At 47.5% G+C, this 20,478-nt stretch overlaps 2 protein-coding genes across 3 annotated transcripts in view; one reads left to right on the top strand and one right to left on the bottom strand.

Moving 5' to 3' along the window:
* Nucleotides 1-5,954, top strand: part of serpine3 (serpin peptidase inhibitor, clade E (nexin, plasminogen activator inhibitor type 1), member 3) — a 43,883-nt gene extending 37,929 nt beyond the window's left edge. For both annotated transcript variants that reach the window (XM_038802591.1, XM_038802590.1), the window contains exon 9: nt 5,412-5,954. In XM_038802591.1, the coding sequence (XP_038658519.1) occupies nt 5,412-5,455 (44 nt within the window). In that variant the 3' untranslated portion in view covers nt 5,456-5,954. The remainder of the gene's footprint in view (nt 1-5,411) is intronic.
* Nucleotides 5,955-6,136: 182 nt separating this feature from the next.
* Nucleotides 6,137-20,478, bottom strand: part of ints6 (integrator complex subunit 6) — a 180,695-nt gene continuing 166,353 nt past the window's right edge. The window contains exon 18 of the mRNA XM_038802588.1: nt 6,137-6,969. Within this exon, the coding sequence (XP_038658516.1) occupies nt 6,876-6,969 (94 nt within the window). The 3' untranslated portion in view covers nt 6,137-6,875. The remainder of the gene's footprint in view (nt 6,970-20,478) is intronic.

The following is a 20,478-nucleotide window of genomic DNA, read 5'->3' as shown; positions in this document are numbered from 1 at the left end:
TGCACGTCCTCCCCGTGTGTGCGTGGGTTTCCTCCGGGTGCTCCGGTTTCCTCCCACAGTCCAAAGATGTGCGGGTTAGGTAGATTGGCCATGCTAAATTGCCCGTAGTGTCCTAAAAAAAAGTAAGGTTAAGGGGGAGTTGTTGGGTTACGGGTATAGGGTGGATACGTGAGTTTGAGTGGGGTGATCATTGCTCGGCACAACATCGAGGGCCGAAGGGCCTGTGTTCTGTGCTGTACTGTTCTAATTCTAATTCTGAACTTTTCCACTATCAAAAATCTATTCAACTCAGCATTGAATAAAGTTAATGACTAAGCCTCCACTATTTTGTGGGGAAGAGAATTCCACAATCGAACAACACCAAAGAAAAAAAAATCTCATCCTCATCTTAACAAAAGACCTCTCGTTTTTAAACTGTGTTCCTTAATCTGGTCTCCCTCAAAACATCCCCCCCCGCCCCCCCAACAGTATCCACCCCATTAAGTCCCCTCGGGATCTCCTTTGTTTCCCAAGATTCTTCTAAACTCCAATTCGTATAAACCCAAAAGATAATCCATTAATCCCAGAGTCTTGTGAACCATCTCTGAACTGTTCAAACACAATTCCTTTTTCAAAAAAGACCAACATTTATCCAGATCTGGTCTCATCAAAGCCTTGTACAGCTGCAGCAAAGCTTCTCTCCTTTAATAATAAAATAAAATGTTGGAAAAAGTCAGCAGGTCTAGCAGCAGCTGTGGTGACAAATAAAGTTAACATTTTGATTCAATGACTCTTCTTCAGAGTTAGAGAGAAGGAGAAAGGTGACGATTTTAAACTGTTTAAGACGGAACAGGGTGAGCAAAATGGGTCAGGTAGAGAATCCGTAGAATCCCTATAGAAGGCCATTTGGCCCATTGGGTCTGAATCGACCCTCCAAAAGAGCACTCTACCAAGGCCACATCCCTGCCCTATCCTCACAACCCCAGCAATTACTCATGGCCAACCCATCTAGCCTGCAAATCTTTAGACCGTGGGAGAAAACACACAGACACGGGAAGAACGTGCAAACTTCACACACAGTCACCCAAGTCCGGAATTGAATCTGGGTCCCGGGCACTGTGAGGCAGCAGTGCTAACCACTGTGTGAGCTAAGGAGATATTTGACAAAGATGTCACAGAACACAACACAAAGGGAATCAGAAAGGTAATGTTAAAGACTGATAGTGGCATAAAGGTAAGGCAGCAGAATATGCAATTCCCGACTTGTATATTCCATTCCCCTTGCAAAACAGCAACATTCAATTTGGTATTTGCTGCACTTGCATACTAACGTTTTGAGATTCGGGTACCAGACACGCAGATCCCTCTGTACCACCGAGTTCTACAATTTTACTCAATTTAAATAATCTAGGCGCGATTTCATGGCCTCACCGCACCCGGTTTGGTGTGATGAGGCCAATTAACCTCGTGACGGTCAAAACATCTTACGAGGTTTAACGGAATCTCACAAGACGTCATGATCTGGATCTCGCCATAGGCTCATCTAAATATGTCTGCACCTTAATAAGGGGGCTGGTTTAGCTCACAAGGCTAAATCGCTGGCTTATAAAGCAGACCAAGCAGGCCAGCAGCACGGTTCGATTCCCGTACCAGCCTCCCCGGACAGGCGCCGGAATGTGGCGACTAGGGGCTTTTCACAGTAACTTCATTGAAGCCTACTCGTGACAATAAGCGATTTTCATAAGTCTGCATAGTATTGTCACGGGGCCCGGGAACTCTCAGCCACACCTGGGAGACCTCGCCATTTAGCACTGGTTTCCACAAACGTGGACGAAGTTCAATGACACCTGGGAGTGAGGGGGTCTCCCAGGCCATTAGAGACCCCTGGGTGGTCAGGCTCTGGGCAGGGTGGTATCTTGAACTCCTGCTGCCACCCAGGCACCCTGGCAGTGCCACCTGGGCACTATCAGGGTGCCATGGTGCCTATGCCAGGGATTGGCCCTGGGGGTGCCTTGCCCTTATGGGGTGTAACATGAGGACCTCACAAAAGGCAAGTTGGGGGAGGGGGAGGAGAAGAGAAGAGGGGGTCTGGAGGCCGCAATGGGGTGAGGGGAGGGGGGGGGGGAAGCAAAGTGCCATTAAACAATGGTACTTTTCACGGAGAAACACCCTGCTAAACGCGCCTGAAACGGAATGGTTTCTATCTTGTTAAATCATGTCCTATACTTTTGTTCTTCCTGCCAAAGTAGACATATTCATATTTTCCCACATTATCGCATTCAGGGAGTCCAGCAACTCAGCCTTCAGCTCCGCAAAACAGCGCAGGAGAGAGGCCTGCTGCTCCTGCGCCCACTTCCACCAGTCCTCGGGTGTTCCACCGGCCGCCATTTTGTCCTTCTTCCCCCGCTTTTCTTGGGGAGCTGCTGCAGCTTTTTCCTTTGCCCCACTCCGGGTGAGCACCATAAATTATGGGGAATGCTCCTCTAGACACCTTCCCCCACTGGGATTCGTCGAGACAGCGCCGTTTGAGGCCCTCAAATCGGCCCAAAAGTCCTCAAGTAGCAGGAGCTGCGGCAACTGCAAAGCCGATTTTCTGACCGCTCCACTCCTAGTCCAGGCCATCCACCGGTGGAGAAGCTGAGAAGGAATGTTCCCACATGGGGAAAAGTCCAAACAGCACCACTACGAGCCCTTAAAAGAGCCCCAAAGTCCGAAAATAGTGGGAGCCACTGAACGTGCAGCTTAGCTCCACATCACCGCTACCGGAAGTCCGTCTCCACTTCTTCAATGGCCTTGGTGAGATCTTTTCACAGTTCTTCCCTCTGCTGCTAGAATTCAGCTTTCATAAAGGCTCTCAGGTCAGCTTGAGACCTATAAGCTGGCCCTTCCCCCGCTTGCATGCTTGCAGAGGCTTTTGTTTGCTGCTGTTCAGACAAATCTTGCACTGTTTCTGAGGGTCTGATAACCAAGAAACATCCTATTCCGGGGGGAAAATACTCCTTGAACCTTCACCCACGCCTTTTCATCGAAATTCCAACCCGTGCTGCCCAAAAAATAGCTCTTTTCTGCAACCTTAGGCAGGAGCTGCCTCTGTGTGCACACTCACTCCATGATGCACACCGGAAGTCCCTATATTTTCCCACATTATAACTCCACCTGTCAAATTTCAGCCCACTCATACTGTCTATATCCTTTTGCAGAATCCCCATCCTCCCTTGACAACTGATTTTCTTACCTATTTTGGTGTCACGAGCAAGTTAAGCTACCGTATATTCAGTTCCTTCATCCAAGTCATTGATCTTAGGCTGCAAATAGTTGATGTTCCTGATCCCTTGGTATTTCACGAGTTTGCCAACACAAGAAAGACTATCCCGACACTCCACATCCTGTTAGTTAACCAATCTTTATCCGTGCTAATGTCACCCCCTACATCAATGTATCTAATTTTATGCAATAACCTGACATTAGATTGTATCAAATGCCTTTTGGAAATCCAAGTAAACAAAATCTACAAGTTCCTCTTTATCCATCCTGTTTGTTACTTCCTCAAAGATCTATAATAAACTAGTTAAATACAATATCTCTTTCACAAAACCATATTACCGTTGCCTGATCACATCATATTTATTTATTTTAAAATATCCTGCTAAACTTCCTTAATAATGGATTCTAGCAACTAAGGTAGACGTTAGGCGAATTGGCCTATTGTTTCCTGCTCGTCTCCTTCTTTCATTGACTAAAGGTCATGCTGTTTTCCAATACGTGGGGCCCTTCCAGAAACGGAAGAATGTTGGAAGATTATAACCGAAATTTCTTCAATTTTAGCAGCCACTCAAGTCCTGTGGAATTAGGCCATCTGGTCCTGGAGACTTGTCAGCCTTTAAGTCTACTAGTTTTCCCAGCATTTCTTCCCAGGTGATGGCCATTATTTTAAATTCCTCCCTCCTCTTTCACCTCTTGAATTTTCAAGTATCCTTGGGAAATGTTCCCCAAGTTTTTACTGATCAACACCTCCATTTCCTCATTGCCCATAAATTCCCCAGACTTACATTCTAGATGACCATCACAAGCTTTAGTTACTGGTTTCCTTTGAAAAACCATGTAGAAAATTATAGCTAGTTTTCTCTCACACTCAATGTTCTCGCTTATTTTTTTTAAGTTTGCTGGTTCTGAAAATTTGTCCAATCTTCTAACCTACCAGTAATCTTTGCAGATTTGTACAGCGTTTCTTTCAATTTGATTCAATCCTTAACTTCCTGATTCAGCCACAGATGATACATGCTGGAGCTGGTTTAGCTCACTCGGCTAAATCGCTGGCTTTTAAAGCAGAGCAAGGTCAGCGGCACGGTTCGGTTCCCGTACCAGTCTCCCTGGACAGGCGCCGGAATGTGGCGACTAGGGGCTTTTCACAGTAACTTCATTGAAGCCTGCTCGTGACAATAAGCGATTTTCATTTCATTTCATGCTTCTCAAAGAGTCTCTCTCATTGGGGGATAAAGCTTTGCTGAGTTATTAAATATCTCAAACTATGCCACTGCATGTCTTTTTTATATAAATTGAGTATCAAAATTTCTTCCCCCCCCCCAGGGGCAATTTAGCATGGCCAATCCACCTACCCTGTACATCTTTTTGTGGGGTGATACCCAAGCAGACACGGGGAGAATGTGCAAACTCCACACGAATGGTAACCCAGGGTTGGGATTGAACCCAGGTCCTCGGCGTCGTGAGGCTGCAGTGCTAACCACTGTGCTACCATGCTGCCCATGCCACTGCATCTCTACTATCCTTTTAAATCTTTTAACCAGATCAGAAGATTCGACAGGTTTCAAGAACCAGCAAAGAATGACTACAAAAAAGACACCGAGAACGTAGAGTATAAGAGAGATGGCTAGTAATAAACGTATACCTTTAACCTGGTTTGCCAGTTCACTATAGTCAGCTCTGCCTTCACACACTTAGGAGTTTAAAACTAGCCTTAGATTCACATTTCCTCTCTTCAAACTGAACATGAAATTCTAACATATAACTACTGTCACCAAGAGGCTAGATTCCTTTGCTATAAAGTCAAGTGATCAATCCAATCTCATTACATATTACCAGGTCTAGAATAACCTGCTCCCGAGTAGACTCTAAAAAACGCCTTCAAGAAATTGTACTAAGTACATTTCCCAGGTTACCTTTGTGAATCTGATTCTCTGAATCTTAACGTAAATTAAAGTTCCCCATGATTTTTGCTGTATCTTTTTTTTTTTTACATGCCTCATTTATTTTTCCTGTATACTTTGTCCTACAGTAACTACTGGGGGAAGAGAATCTATAAACTATTCACGGGCTAATAACTACAGTACCATTAGTTCAGAGTGGTTGAACATGATTTTGATATTAAACATGCAAAATGATAAAATATTAATATTGTCCATTTAATTCCACAGGAAGAATTATTTTCATGGGCCGAGTGATGGATCCTCTTGAATAAACACATTCCAAAGTGTTTTATTTCCATTTTAAATTTAGAAATATGATTTTTGGCTTTAGAAAAATTCATAGACCTGTGTATTTATTAACTTGCATGTCAATTTAAACAGCAAATAATAGTCTGGCTTAAAGAGGGATTATATATTTACTATACAGGTGTTTTGTTATATAAAATTGGTTTGTATGCATTTATACGTCCATCCTTCCTTAAAGTGACAGCATTGTAATGCTAAAGAATGGTTCCATGAATATTAATATTTTGGCTGATCACTCCCCTACTTTATCAACACATGTTCAGGAAAAAGTGCTATTGATGTACAACAGGGAGTAAAATCGCCATAGGAACTTTCATCACCAATACATTATACAGAGTAATTTTTCCAAGTCACTCTCTCCCACATTCACTCTACTTTAAACATTCAGGCTCACCACATATAAAATGGCAAAAGTTCAATCCAAATTTCATGTCACTGACTATATAAATAAATAAATAAAATGTATATTGCTGATGCATCATTACATTGCTGAGAAGACAAATGGTCAATACATGTAAATATGGCATCCATTCCAGTAGGCAGCAGTTACCTCTTTGCAGATGGGCCGATCACTTCACTTTTACTCAGGGGTTAAAGGCACCTGGAGTCCGGGGGACTGGTTACATATGCAAATAAAAACAATCCAATATAAAATAGATTTTTTTAATGCAGGAAATAGTAACAAAGGCATTTTAAATAATTTTCAAAATATGGCGATTTACAACACACAGTGTTCCATTCAAAAATAATTTGCTATAGACAAATCTTAGCTTCAAGACAAATGTCCGTATATTGTGTATTCAGTTTGTTTGGCAAGGGTCAGTTCCCAAGGATTTACCAGAAGGGTTGACCTGGGGAAGCTAAGCCAGGCTAGAAGGAAACTGCGACAAAACGCAGACAAAAACAGAAATTCATCGGACGCAAAAGACACTTTCTCCTTTAATTCCAATGAAACAGAAGATCAAATTGGGTTCACTCGTGTCACAATGGACCATCCCATCTCTGAAGCAAGCTGCTTCAACACAAAAAAAACAAGGGTTAATTACAGAAAGCAAACGTTGCTACAAAATGGTTCAATTCAGAGGGTAAAATAACATACAAGTAATCTACTGGGATAGTGAAGTCCCTCTTGCCCAGTGTGCTGAATATGTTGTATAAACATCTTATTAACCAAGTGGCAGAAACTCCATCAGGTGACACATTTTAAAAAATACTCCTTTTGCCAAGGTCCAGACAGTTTATCTGTGCAAAGAAAAAATTAAAGCAAATTCTAGCGTAGACCAGGTGAAAGTACAGTAAAAATAAGCTTGCAAGGTCCAAATGGAATTTTTTTTGATTGCTGCAGAATACCAAAAAGAGTCCAGTCTCATGGTTTCCCAGGATTTATTATCGGTTATTGATATGATTTACTCGACTGGATTTACTTTGTATTTCTTCCAATATCCCTTCAAGCTCTTCAATTAGTACTCGTTTCTTAAACCTATATGAATAAAAAAAAAGAACATTAGCGCTATGCAGCAAATATCCACCATCAATCTGTTCATTCCACAGTATACATGGAGATAAAAGAGCATTAGATGTGACATTTAGATCATGTACTGCTAAAAATTTCTTAAATAACCATTTCTCCCTGTCACTCTTGTCGTAATTCCCTCTATCAGCCTCACTGCCCCCAATTGTTTGCTTCAGTTGTTGGGTGCCATACATCACACTAAGGTTCAGTTTCCTGGCCAGTCGACAATACAAAGCAAGGTAAAGAGTCGCCCTGGTTAACTTTCCTTCCCTCTACTCATTTACATCAGGATGTAATTAATCTCTGGTATGTCTGCTCATCGGAAATCTCAATTGCATAATTTTTCCTTCAAGATGCGGTAAAGTGGACATCTTCCTCAATTTCCTCCCTTCTCCTAAAAACAACAAAACCTATTAAGACAGTTCAAGCCAATTTAGTTGCCGAGATGGATACACCTGACAAAGAGGTCCGAGGCCGACTTTTCTAGGAGTTGGCTCACACTACTATGGATCTACGTATATAACAGCATAACCTGCGGTGTAACAATACTGTCCCTCGTGACCAAAACTTGGTCTGTCTATCACGCGTATTCCTTCACTCCTTTAATCTTTGTGGGCAGACAAGTCAACAATTGATTAGGTAAACAGATTCAATTGATCTTTATGCAATACTAAAATGAAGAATGTGTGAGTTTTTTACTTCAGTGGGTCATTTCACTGGACTCAACCAAGATGTCTAACTGTCCAAAAGCATTTCTACTCAGTCAGGGCAAAAGACCTCTGCTTTCCCTTCAAAAACCCGGCTGATTGCAGTTCTTTTCCTTCCTGTCTTCACAGTTGTAAACATAGGAATATATGAATTAGGAATAGAATAGGCAATTCAGCCCTTCGAGCCTGCTCCACCATTCAATCAGATCATGGCTGATCTCTTCCTGGTCTCAAATCTACATCCCTACCTGTTGCCCATATCCTTTTCTAACCCGTTTTTAAAAAAAATTTTTAAATCAGAAATACATCTACCTCCTTCTTGAGACCATTTAATGACTCCGATTCCACTGCTCAATGGGGCAACGAGTTCCACAAATTTACCACCCTCTGCGAGTAGTAGTTTCTCCTTGTCTCAGTTCTAAATGTACCGCCTCTCAACCAATATCCATGACTTAGCATTCAAAAATATTCAAATCCTTCCAACACAACAGCCCATCAATACTGAAATGACCATATCCAACTACTCATAAATTAGCCTCCGAGGAAAAACAACTTGGGCAGCATGGTAGCTTTGTGGATAGCACAATGGCTTCACAGCTCCAGGGTCCCAGGTTCGATTCCGGCTTGGGTCACTGTCTGTGCGGAGTCTGCACATCCTCCCCGTGAGTGCGTGGATTTCCTCCGGGTGCTCCGGTTTCCTCCCACAGTCCAAAGATGTGCAGGTTAGGTGGATTGGCCATGATAAATTGCCCTTAGTGTCCAGGACTGCCCTTAGTGTTGGGTGGGGTTACTGGGTTTTTGGGATAGGGTGGATGTGTTGAACTTGGGTGGGGTGCTCTTTCCAGGGGCCGGTGCAGACTCGATGGGTCGAATGGCCTCCTTCTGCACTGTAAATTCTATGATCTTTCGGCTCGGTGCCTTTTTAAAATAAAGGATTACGTTTTGGTTCAAAACGGTCAACATTGAAATTAACTACTTCAAATTCTGAGAGGAAAATCTTTTAAAAGGACAAAATGTAACAACTGTCCTTGACATTCTTTGCTTCACCATTATAACAACATTCATTGGCACTCCCAGAAGAGGAACCCTGTTTCAGGTAACCATTTGGGCCAACTTACTTATCAATGGCAAACCTCCTTAGAATCCTCACCATTTTTCAGCACCATCCCACCTGCAAACCTAAAATATTCCAGAACCCCTTCCTCACAAGACCCTCTCATTCAGGGCCTCAAAGCAAATCTATTCCCAGAAACCTGACTTCAGGCATCGACTCCTCCCGGCTTACTACATTCCAAAACCTAAAGCAAATAATAATTTTCACCTTCGCTTCCGCCCCTGCTGCTCTGGCAAAAACCAGCTCACCTTCTTCTAGCGTCCCAAAGAAAAGAACAAACTCCGACAGAATCTTTCATCCAATATCAAATTCCAGCTCATTCTTCTCGGGTCGCTATGAGACTGCTCAATTATTTTACCAGCTTCCATGGAAACCCACATTCCCACCAAATCACTAACCATCCACCATCAACAATCCCATTCTCACCAATCACTCATCTTCTCCCAATCCCCCTTCCACAAATGCCCTCGATCCCACCAAATCAGTGTCTCCGATCCAGTTGAACAATTCCTGGAAGTGCTGCTGCGTAACACATGGAAGGGCTATTCCCTTTGGTGTCTACTACACCTGTCAGATAACAGGAGTGGAGCATTCTCTGCAGGTAGTGGCATTCAAAGTCCATGCAGTCTGCAGCGTGTGTGTAAAAAGTATACGCTTAAAGAGGGCATTTCATAAAACTGCTAACTTAAGAATGCTCACATCAGAAATAAAAATATTTAAATGAAAGCATGAATGCATTAGATGCAAAGCAAATGCAGCCCACATTCAGAAGCAGCTTGAATCTCAAACCAAAGCTACCTTACAATGATCCCTTCCAATCGGTGCACATTTAGAAAAGATTGGTAAGGAACAAAGCAGAACAAGTGTCCAGCGGAAGCACAAGTAAAATAACAAAACTATCCTTGACCCCTTCTGTATTTCCAAATACTGTAACATCTAACAATATCCCTTTCCTAATCAAAAATTATTGAACATGTTATAACTTCCCAATCCGTGCTCACCTTTACTGAAACGGCAGGTTTGAACCTCTTTTCAGCGTATTTCCATCTTGCCCCAACCAAAAAGGCTCAGTCAAAACTACATCCTATATCAGTCATTTGGACAAAGGTAAACTAACCCATCTATCTGCAGCCTTTGTTGGTTCTGCTTGTCTGGTTCCATTTTCATCTACTAATTAGTAGCCAGAAAAGCATCTGTAATGGCTTCCCTTCCTGTTCCTGTACAGTGACCGCTGGAGTTCCCCTTAACCTCCTAGTTTTCATCTATACGCTACCCTCAACATCAACCAAAAACATGTTTAAAATGTACCCAGATTACCCCCAGTTCACTTTTGACCCTTCCATTGTCTGTGATTTGCCACACTGATTGCTGATATTCATTACAGACTGAACAGAAATTTCCTCCAACTAAATATTACCTTTAGGCCCTGCCACAAACAGCATTCTCCAGCCATTGGCTCCGCTTGTCTCTCTAGCAACTACCTGAAGTTCAGCCAGATGATTTGCAACCTGTGGTAGTCGGTATTAGGGGTATTACGGTACCCTGGATAATGCTGTAAGACCATTGGTGTGAGAGGTACCTGAGACAGCTATATCATTGGTGAAGTCTGCCTGTTGGTTCCGCCCAGTAAGACGGAGAATAAGAGCCTGTGTCTCCCCACCTGCTGCATTCTGTACCTGCGCTGCTGGGGGCAACATCTAGTACAATAAAGCCTTCAATTGTCATCCAATCTCGCTTCGAGAGTTATTGATCGAGCATCAATTTATTGGACTAGATTTTAAAGAACGGAGCTCCGCATCAAGCCGGAGTGTCTGCAACTTGACCCCCACGCAGCAAAAGCAGCAGCAACCTTCAAACACTGGCTGGCGACCTTCAACGGGTACCTCAGGACGGCCACAGCTACACCCACGGAGGACCAGAAGATGCAAATTCTTCACTCGAGGGTGAGCCCAGAGATCTACACCCTCATCGGGTGCGGCACGACTACCAGGCAACCCCGGGGGGGCCCCGCTGCTATTTTTGCGGGCATGCCAAGCATCCCCGGTGGCCCTGCCCGGCCCGCTCCTCCACCTGCAAAGGGTGCGGCAAAAAGGGCCATTTCGTGGCGGAATGCCAGGCCCGGCCGGTCGCCACGGTCTCTGGGGGCGAAACGGGACCGCCACCCCAACCTCCTCCGTGAGCCACTTGTGGCCAGCGGGCGCCATCTTTTTTCCCCAGAGCCACTGTGGGCCCCGGGCGCCACCACCTTGCTCCCCAGGGACCATGTGCCACGGATGGGCGCCGTCATCTTGCACACGCCCAGCCATGTGCGACCAGTGGATGCCGCCATCTTGGCTGGAGTCTCAGGACTCCGATTCGGATGACCACACATCGCCCGAAGAAAATTTCCAGCTTTTGCCACGACTTGCCTCGGTGACCCTGGACCAGTCTCGGCCCCGCGTTCATTAATGGGCATAAATCATCCTGCCTGATCGACTACGGGAGCACAGAGAGCTTCATACACCCCAACACGGTAAGGCGCTGTTCTCTTCCCATCCACCCAGTTAATGAAAAATTCTCCTTGGCCTCCGGGTCTCACTCTTTGGAGATCAAAGGGTTTCTGCGTAGCGAACCTCATGGTCCAGGGAAGGGAATTGAAAAATTTCCGCCTCTACACGGCCACACTCCTAGGGTTAGACTTCCAATTTAATCTCCAAAGTTTAACTTTTAAATTCGGCGGCCCTATACCCCCCTCGCTGTCTGCAGCCTCGCGACCCTCAAGGTCGAGCCGCCTTCCCTTTTTGTGAACCTCACCTGTTGCAAACCCGTCGCCACCAGGAGCAGACGGTACAGTGCCCAGGACCGGATCTTCATTAGGTCGGAAGTCCAGCGGTTACTGAAGGAAGGCATTATCGAGGCTAGTAACAGCCCCTGGAGAGCTCAAGTAGTGGTTGTAAAGACCGGGGAGATGCACAGGATGGTCATCGAATATAGTCAGACCATCAACAGGTATGGGCAGCTCGACGCGTACCCTCTTCCCCGCATATCTGATTTGGTCAACCAGATTGCACAATACAAGTTCTTTTCCATGGTGGATCTCCCCATCCGCCGTAACGACCACAAATACACTGCATTCGAAGCAGATGGGCGGCTCTACCATTTCCTAAGGTTTCCCTTCGGTGTCACAAATGGAGTCTTGGTCTTCCAACGGGAGATGGACCGAATGGTTGACCGGTACGGTTTGCGGGCCACGTTTCCGTACCTTGATAACGTCACCATCTGCGGTCACAACGAGCAGGACCACGACACCAACCTCCGTAAATTCCTCCATACCGCCAAAATCCTTAACCTAACTTACAACAAGGACAAATGCGTGTTCAGCACCGACCGTCGAGCCATCCTCGGCTACGGAGTGCATGATGGAGTGATAGGCCCTGATCCCGAACGCATGCGCCCCCTCATGGAGTTACCCCTCCCACACTGCTCCAAGGCCCTGAAATGCTGCCTGGGATTTTTTTCATATTAAGCCCAGTGGGTCGCCAATTATGCGGACAAGGCCCGCCCACTAATCCAATCCACGGTTTTCCCCCTGTCGGCAGAGGCCCGCCAGGCCTTCAGCCACATCAAAGCAGACATTGCAAAGGCCACGATGCACGCAATCGATGAATCCCTTCCCTTCCAAGTCGAGAGTGACGAGTCCAACGTAGCTCTGGCGGCCACCCTCAACCAAGTGGGCAGACCCGTGGCCTTCTTCTCACGCACCCTCCACGCTTCAGAAATCCGCCATTCCTCCGTTGAAAAGGAGGCCCAGGTCATAGTAGAAGCTGAGCGGCACTGGAGGCATTACCTGGCCGGCAGGAGATTCCCCCTCCTCACTGACCAACAGTCGGTTGCTTTCAAGTTCGATAATGCACAGCGGGGCAAGATAAAGAACGATATGATCTTACGGTGGAGGATCGAGCTCTCCACCTACAACTGAGATTTTGTATCGTCCCGGGAAGCTAAACGAGCCTCCTGATGCCCTATCCCACGGCACATGTGCCAACGCACAAGTGGACCGACTCCGGACCCTCCACAAGGACCTCTGCCACCCGGGGGGTCACTCGATTCTTCCATTTCATCAAGACCCGCAACCTGCCCTACTCCATCAAGGAGGTCAGGACCGTCACCAGGAACTGCCAAATCTGCGCGGCGTGCAAGCCGCACTTTTACAGGCCAGAGGAAGTGCACCTGATAAAGGCTTCCCGTCCCTTTGAACGCCTCAGTATGGATTTCAAAGGGTCTCTCACCTCCACCGACCGCAACACGTACTTCCTGAACGTGATTGACAAGTACTCCCGGTTCCCATTCGCCATCCCCTGCCCCGACATGACCGCAGCCACCGTCATTAAAGCTCTCCATAGCATCTTTACCCTGTTCGGTTTCCCCGCCTACATACACAGCGATACTGGGTCCTCCTTTATGAGCGACGAACTGCGTCAATTCCTGCTCAGCAAGGGCATTGCCTCGAGCAGGAAGACCAGTTACAACCCCCGGGGAAACGGACAGGTAGAGAGGGAGAACGGAACGGTCTGGAAGACCGTCCTACTGGCCCTACGGTCCAGGAATCTCCCAGTCTCCCGCTGGCAGGAGATCCTTCCTCATGATCTCCACTCCATCCATTACTACTGTGTACCACGACCAACCAAACACCTCACGAACGCCTTTGTCTTCCCTAGAAACTCCTTCCCCGGGACCTCGCTCCCAACCTGGCTGGCAGCTCCTGGACCCATCCTGCTCCGTAAACACGTGCGGGCGCACAAGTCGGTCCCATTGGTCGAGAAGGTCCACCTCCTTCACGCTAACCCTCAATACGCCTACGTGGTGCACCCCGACGGCCGACAGGATACCGTCTCCCTTCGGGACCTGGCGCCCGCTGGTTCCCTACCCACACAGGTGTTCCTCCCTCCCACCGGCGCACCCCACAGCCGCACCCTTCCTAGGTGGATCGGTCCTCCCACCGGTCCCAACCAGGGGTGATGAAGCTGCAGAAGTCGAAGCCAGGCTCCCGGAGCCGCGGATGCCCGAGCCGGTGCCTGCATCACCGCTGAAGCTACGACGATCGCAGAGGACGACAAATTGCTTCATTCTGACTGTAAATAAATACTGTAAATAGTTGCAGCATGTAACGAGGCAAAACACTGTGCTAATGTATACGGGGTACCACCATAACCTCAACCACTATATAACGTGAGACCACCACCCCGCCAGACTCTTTTTTAAAAAAAAAACAGTGGTGAATGTGGTCGTCGTTATTAGGGGTATTACGGTACCCTGGAAGACCATTGGTGTGGGAGGTACCTGAGTCTGCTATATCATTGGTGAAGCCTGCCTGCTGGTTCCGTCCAGTAAGGCGGAGTATAAGAGCCTGTGTCTCCCCAGCAGCTGCAGTCTGTACCTGCGCTGCTGGGGGAAACATCTAGTACAATAAAGCCTTCAATTGTCATCCAATCTCGCTTCTGGAGTCATTGATCGAGCATCATAACTGTCAGCTTTGGATCACAAATTCCCTCCATCCCCAAACTGCATACAACTCCATAACATTATTCAACTCCTTTCTCCACCCCCCCCCCCCCAACCTCGCTCATCTGCTGCTGAAGCTCTTTGCCATTATCTCTGGACTGGATAATGATAACACTCTCCAGCATCCCATCTTCCACTCTCCATAAATGATAGCTCATCCAAAATTATTCTTCCCGTCACCTGACCCGCCTTCAGATCTGTTCACCGGTCACCCCTGTGCCCGTTGACCTAGTTTGGCTCTTGGTCCAATAGCTCAAATTTAAAATTCTTATCCTTCTTTTCAATCCCTTCTATGTCCTCACTCCTTCTCGTCTCCAATCATGGACACCGTTTCAAGTTCTTTGGACTCCTTCAATTACTGCATAGGGTATGGGCCCTGACAAGATCCTGGCAATAGTACTGAAGACTCGTGCTCCAGAACATCCCACACCCTTAGCCAAGCTGTTCCAGTACAGCTGCAACACTTGACATAAACACGGCAATGTGGAAAGTTGCCCAGGTGTGCCCTGTATACAAGGAACAAGGTGATAATTGGCTGGGTTGGATTTGTCCTATCAGTGTACTCTCCATCATCAGCAAAGTGATGGAAGGAGTCATCAACACTGCTATCAAGCGACACTTACTCAGCAATAACCTGCTCATGGACACTCAGTTTGGGTTCCACCAGGGTCACTCAGCTCCTGATCTCATGACATTGCGGTTCAAAAACGGACAAAAGAGCTGAATGTCAGAGGTGAGGTGAGAGTGACTGCCCTTGACATCAAGGCAGCATTTGATTGAGTATGGCATCAAGGAGGCCTAGCTAAATTAGTCAATGGGAATCTGGAGGAAAACTCTCCGATGGTTAGAGTCATAACTGGCACAAAGGAAGATGGTTGTGGTGGTTGGAGGTCAATCATCTCAGCTCCAGGACATCACTGCAGGAGTTCCTCAGGGTAGTGTCCGAGACCCAACCATCTTCAGCTGCTTCATCAATGACCTCCCTTCCATCATAAGGTCAGAAGTGTGGACGTTTGCAGATGACTGAACAATGTTCAACACATTTGCGACTCCTCAGATAATTAAGCAGTCCATGTCCAAATGCAGCAAGACCTGGACAATTTCCAGGCTTGGGCCGATAGGTGGCATGTTACATTCGCGCCGCACAAATGCCAGACAATGACCATCTCCTACAAAAGAGGATCTAATCACTGCTCCATGACATTCAATGGCATTATCATCGTTGGATTCCCCCCAAATCAACATCCTGGGGGCTTACCATTGACCAGAAACTGAACTGGACTAGCCACATTAATACTGTGATTAACAGAGCAGAAATCCTACGCAAGTAACTCACCTCCTGACCCCCAAAGTCTGTCCACCATTTACAAGGCACAAGTCAGGAGTGTAATGGAATATTCTCCACTTGCCTGGATGGGTACAGTTCGAACAACACTTAAGAAGCGCAACACCATCCAGGACAAAGCAGCCCGCTTGATTGCTCCCCCTTTCACAAGTATTCAAATCGTCCACCACCAGCGAACAGTGGCAGCTATGTGTACCATCTACTAGATGCACTGCAGTAATTCACCAAGGTTCCTTCGACAATAACTTCCATACCCATGGCCATTACCGTGTAGAAGGACATGAGCAGCTGATACCTGGGAACCCCACCACCTGGAGGTTCTCATCCAAGTCATTCACCATCCTGACTTGGAAATATATCACCGCTCCTTCACTGTTGCTGGGGCAACATCCTGGTCAGCACAGTGGTGAACCTACACCTGAAGGACTGCAGCAGTTCAAGGTGGCAACTCACCACCACCTTCTGAAGGGCAACAAGGGATGGGCAATAAATGCTGGCCTAACCAGCAATGCCCATATCCCGTAAATGGGTTTTTTCTTTAGAAATCGCCGTTCCTTCACTATCGTTTTCTTCACTCTACCATCGGTTGCCATTTCTTCAGATAGAAAAATCCTGAGCTGGAAAGAGTTGAACTCGGACTTCCGGCAACGACGATGCGCACATCAGGTGGCTCTCCTCCCGCGAATCTGCAGAATAGCCACTTTTCACCTGAAAAACCCCTAAAAACTAACAATTCATCTCCATGATTTTAGCAGAACAAGGGGGAAAAAGAAAAAAGAAGCGATGCAGGGCAAAAGTCAATCCAGGGGCTGAACAGAGACCAGGAGTGGAAAGGGCCTAGTTCAGCAATGAACGGAAGAGCTGACTGGCGCACAAAGCAGCGAAACCTGAACTTCACCGGAGCTTGAGGGCCCGACCAGCCACACACAAAGCCCTCCCTTACCAGGGGGTGGCTGGATAGCCTTCCTCTCAAGAGCATTGAGGGAACACAGAGACGAGACGAAGTCAGACATTCAGGCAGCGAAGGGCGCAATAGCCGAAGCTCTGGCACGCATTGAACTGGTCCTGGGCAAAGCCGAAAAGCAATTGGAGGCCCAGGAAGCGACAATCACAGACCTGAAAAGAATTGCAACAGACCAGAGTGACTGGATCGTCACCGTAAAAATAGAGGCGGCAAGACCGGTCGCGACACAGGACAGCCTAAAAGGAAAGGTCGAGGACCAAGAGAACCGGTCGAAATGGCAGAACCTGCGAATTGTGGGCCTATTGGAGGGGGAAATCGAAGGTAGTGACCCCACAGATTATGTGGGCCAAATGCTGGGCAACCAGGTGGGAAGGGAGACCTTCCCTAATCCGCCAGAAATAGACAGGGCACACAGTTCGCTCCAACCCAAAGCCGGGCATCAGCCAAGGGCGAATATACTGGGAGAGAATCCTGTGCTGGGACAGACAATCCAAGTGCTGGGACAGACAGTCCAAGTGCTAGGACAGACAGTCCAAGAATTGCAGCTAGGAAGGACATAAGATCCGGATATCCAAGGTTATTGGGGTTGACCTGGCCAAGCGCCAGGCTGAATTCAACAAAGCAAAGGCCAAGCTGTACAAGAGTGGCGCAAGATTTGGTATGCTGCACCCAGCCAAGCGCCGGGTCACATTCCAAGGCAAAGAACACTTTTTTTTTTACAGCCCCTGTGGAGGCAGATAAGTTTGTTGCAGAGTGCAGGCTTGAAAAAGGGGAAACGATGAGGAGCCCCCAGGACGAGACTGTAACACTGCAATGTGCTCACAAGGGTGTGGGTGGTGGGGGGTGAGAAGAGAAAAGAGCCTCCCCCAGCCAACCTGCGCAACCAACACCAAACCACCACCACAGAGACTGTGCGGGAGAATGTGGCTTCGCTCTGAAAAACGAAGCCAGCGAAAGAGGGAAGGATGAGCTGCGTTCAGACAAGTACAGGGTAAGATGGGGGATAGAGCAAGCAAGAAGTTTAGAAAGCAGGTGAGGGAAGGAAACACAGTAACTCCCAGGAAGGGAGCCACCACACTAGCGGGATAGCTAGCACCGGGACTCATGAGAAGGAAGGAGGCTGGCAGTGAGGGGTCAGATAATGTGGATGGGGATGTAAACGGGGAGAGAAGTGGGGAAGGGGAGATGGGGAAGCGGGTTACAGGAGGGAGGGGAAAGGGGATGGGGGGGAGGTACTGTAAGAGAGAAATAGGCAAATACAGATGGTAAACGGCAGATGGAAAACGGCAGACTGGCTACAGCAGGTCACACGTGGTGGCTTGGAACAAAATGGTGCTGTAAGCAACCACCTAGAAGGGCCCCTGGGCAAAGGGAGGCCCCAGGGTGCAGGGGCATATCCACTTGGCACATGCACAGTTGGCAGCTATGTTGGATGTTCCCTGGACAAAGGGAAACCCCCGGGGCGCAGGGGCCCGACCTCATGGGGAGAAAAGTGACCGTGGCCATTTTGGACGGCCCCCAGCAATAGAAACCCCAGAGAGCAGTGGTGCATCCACCAAGCGAAAATTGGATTGGATTGGATTTGTTTATTGTCACGTGTACCGAGGTACAGTGAAAAGTATTTTTCTGCAAGCAGCTCAACAGATCATTCAGTACATGGAAGAAAAGGGAATTAAACAGAATTCAAGAAAATACATGAGAATACATAATAGGGCAACACAAGATATACAATGTAACTACATAAGCATTGGCATCGGTTGAAACATACAGGATGTAGTGTTAATGAGGTCAGTCAATAAGAGGGTCATTTAGAAGTCTGGTGACAGTGGGGAAGAAGCTGTTTTTGAGTCTGCTCGTGCGTGTTCTCAGACTTCTGAATCTCCTGCCCGATGGAAGAAGTTGGAAAAGTGAGTAAGCCGGGTGGGAGGTGTTAATACCACACCTAATGGTTAATACCACAGGAGCTGGGGACAAAACCCCACCAACAGTGTATGAAAGCTGAGGGAGAAGGAACGACTGCAGGTACGGACGGGCTGGGTGGGACAGACCTACCATTCCTGCTATGGGACAAGGGTCAGGGGAGGATTCGTTCTAATCAATAAGAGGACGATGTTTACAGCGACAAAGACGGTAACAGACCCAGGGGGACGTCATGGTCAGCAGTGTCCCAGACGGGCCACCGGTAATCCTCGTTGACGTGTACGCTCCCAACTGGGATGACACGGAATTTATAAAGAAGACCACGGCAGAAATCCTGGACATAGGTACGCACCGACTGATCATGGGAGGGGACTTTAACTGTGTACAGGACCCATGGACGGACAGGTCAAACCCCAAAACAGGAAATACCTCTAACATGGCAAAAGAACGTGTTCTTTTTATGGAACAGATGGGGGCGGTGACCCATGGAGTTTCACCCAGCCAGGGGAGGAGTTCTCCTTTTCCCAAGTGCACGTCTATTCCAAGATCGAGTACTTTATAACAGGAAAATCGCTGCTTCCAGGGCTTTTAGGGCAGAATGCTCCATGATCATAATCTCCGACCACGCTTCACACTACATGGATGTGACGTTGGAGATGGGCAGTGCCCAATGCCCTGCTTGGAGGTTGGACTCAGCCCTATTGGCTGACAAGGCTTTTTGTGATCGACGAAGATACAACTAACAACCAGAACAGGAGGTCTCACCTCAACTTTCTGAGAGAAGCTTATCGCTTTTAAAGCACAAAGAGACAGGGAGGAGAGGGCGGCTAGGCAACAGCTAGTTGACTCCATACTGGAGGTGGAACTGCAATAGCCCGAGGCCCTGACCGTAGAGCTCCTGGTGGAGAGGAGAAAGCTACAGATGGCACCGGGACCAGACAGTTTTCCACAAACGATTTGCGACAGCACTGGCCTCGCATCAGTGGGAGATGTTCACAGACTCGCTGATGAGGTGCACGCTGCTGCCCACGCTGCCACAAGTCACAATCTCACTGATACCTGAAAAACCCAATAGAGTGCAGTTCCTACAAACTAATCGTTCTACTAAACATTGATGCAAAAAATACTGGCCAAAATCCTTGCCAAAAGGCTAGAGGACTGCGTACCAGAGTTGGTCGCAGAAGACCAAACGGGCTTTGTCAAAGATAGACAGCTAACATCGAATATCAGGCGCATGCTGAAGGTGATCATGACCCCATCCAGAGAGAGAACACCCGAGGTAATTGTCTTGCTGGACGCAGGAAAGGCCTTCTACAGAGTCGATTGGAAGTACCTCATAGCGCCTGTGTAATACCCCCTACGGCGAGCATATGGACAAACTCCATCAGCTCTATGTACTTCCACCTGCACAGAGGCACGAGGCAGGGATGCCCGCTATCCCCGCTGTTGTTCGCGTTAGCGATAGAGCCACTAGCGATCGCGCTCAGAACGGCAGAATTGGAAGGGGATCCAAAGGGGACGCAGAGAGCATAAAGTCTCGTTCTATGCGGAGGACCTGCACCCCTACATCTCGGACCCACAGACAGCATAGAAGTAATCATTACGCTCCTGAAAGAGTTTGGAACCTTCTCGGGCTACAAACTCAACATGAGCAAAAGCAAGATCTTCCCGGTGAACCCGTAAGGGGGAGGGGCAGAGCTGGTGGGGTTGCCGTTTAAAGAGGTCCAGCACAAATTCTGCCACCTGAAGATCCAAATTGCCCACGACTGGATAGGGGTCCACAAATGGAACCGGACCAGTCTGACAGAGGAAGTAAAAAAGGAGCTGCAGAGATGGAATACACTCCCATTCTCTCTGGCGGGGAGGGTAGATGATCAAAATAAAC

Source organism: Scyliorhinus canicula, chromosome 7 (genome assembly GCF_902713615.1).
Source record: "Scyliorhinus canicula chromosome 7, sScyCan1.1, whole genome shotgun sequence".
Classification (NCBI taxonomy): Eukaryota; Metazoa; Chordata; class Chondrichthyes; order Carcharhiniformes; family Scyliorhinidae; genus Scyliorhinus; species Scyliorhinus canicula.
This window is presented reverse-complemented; position numbering and strand designations above follow the sequence as displayed.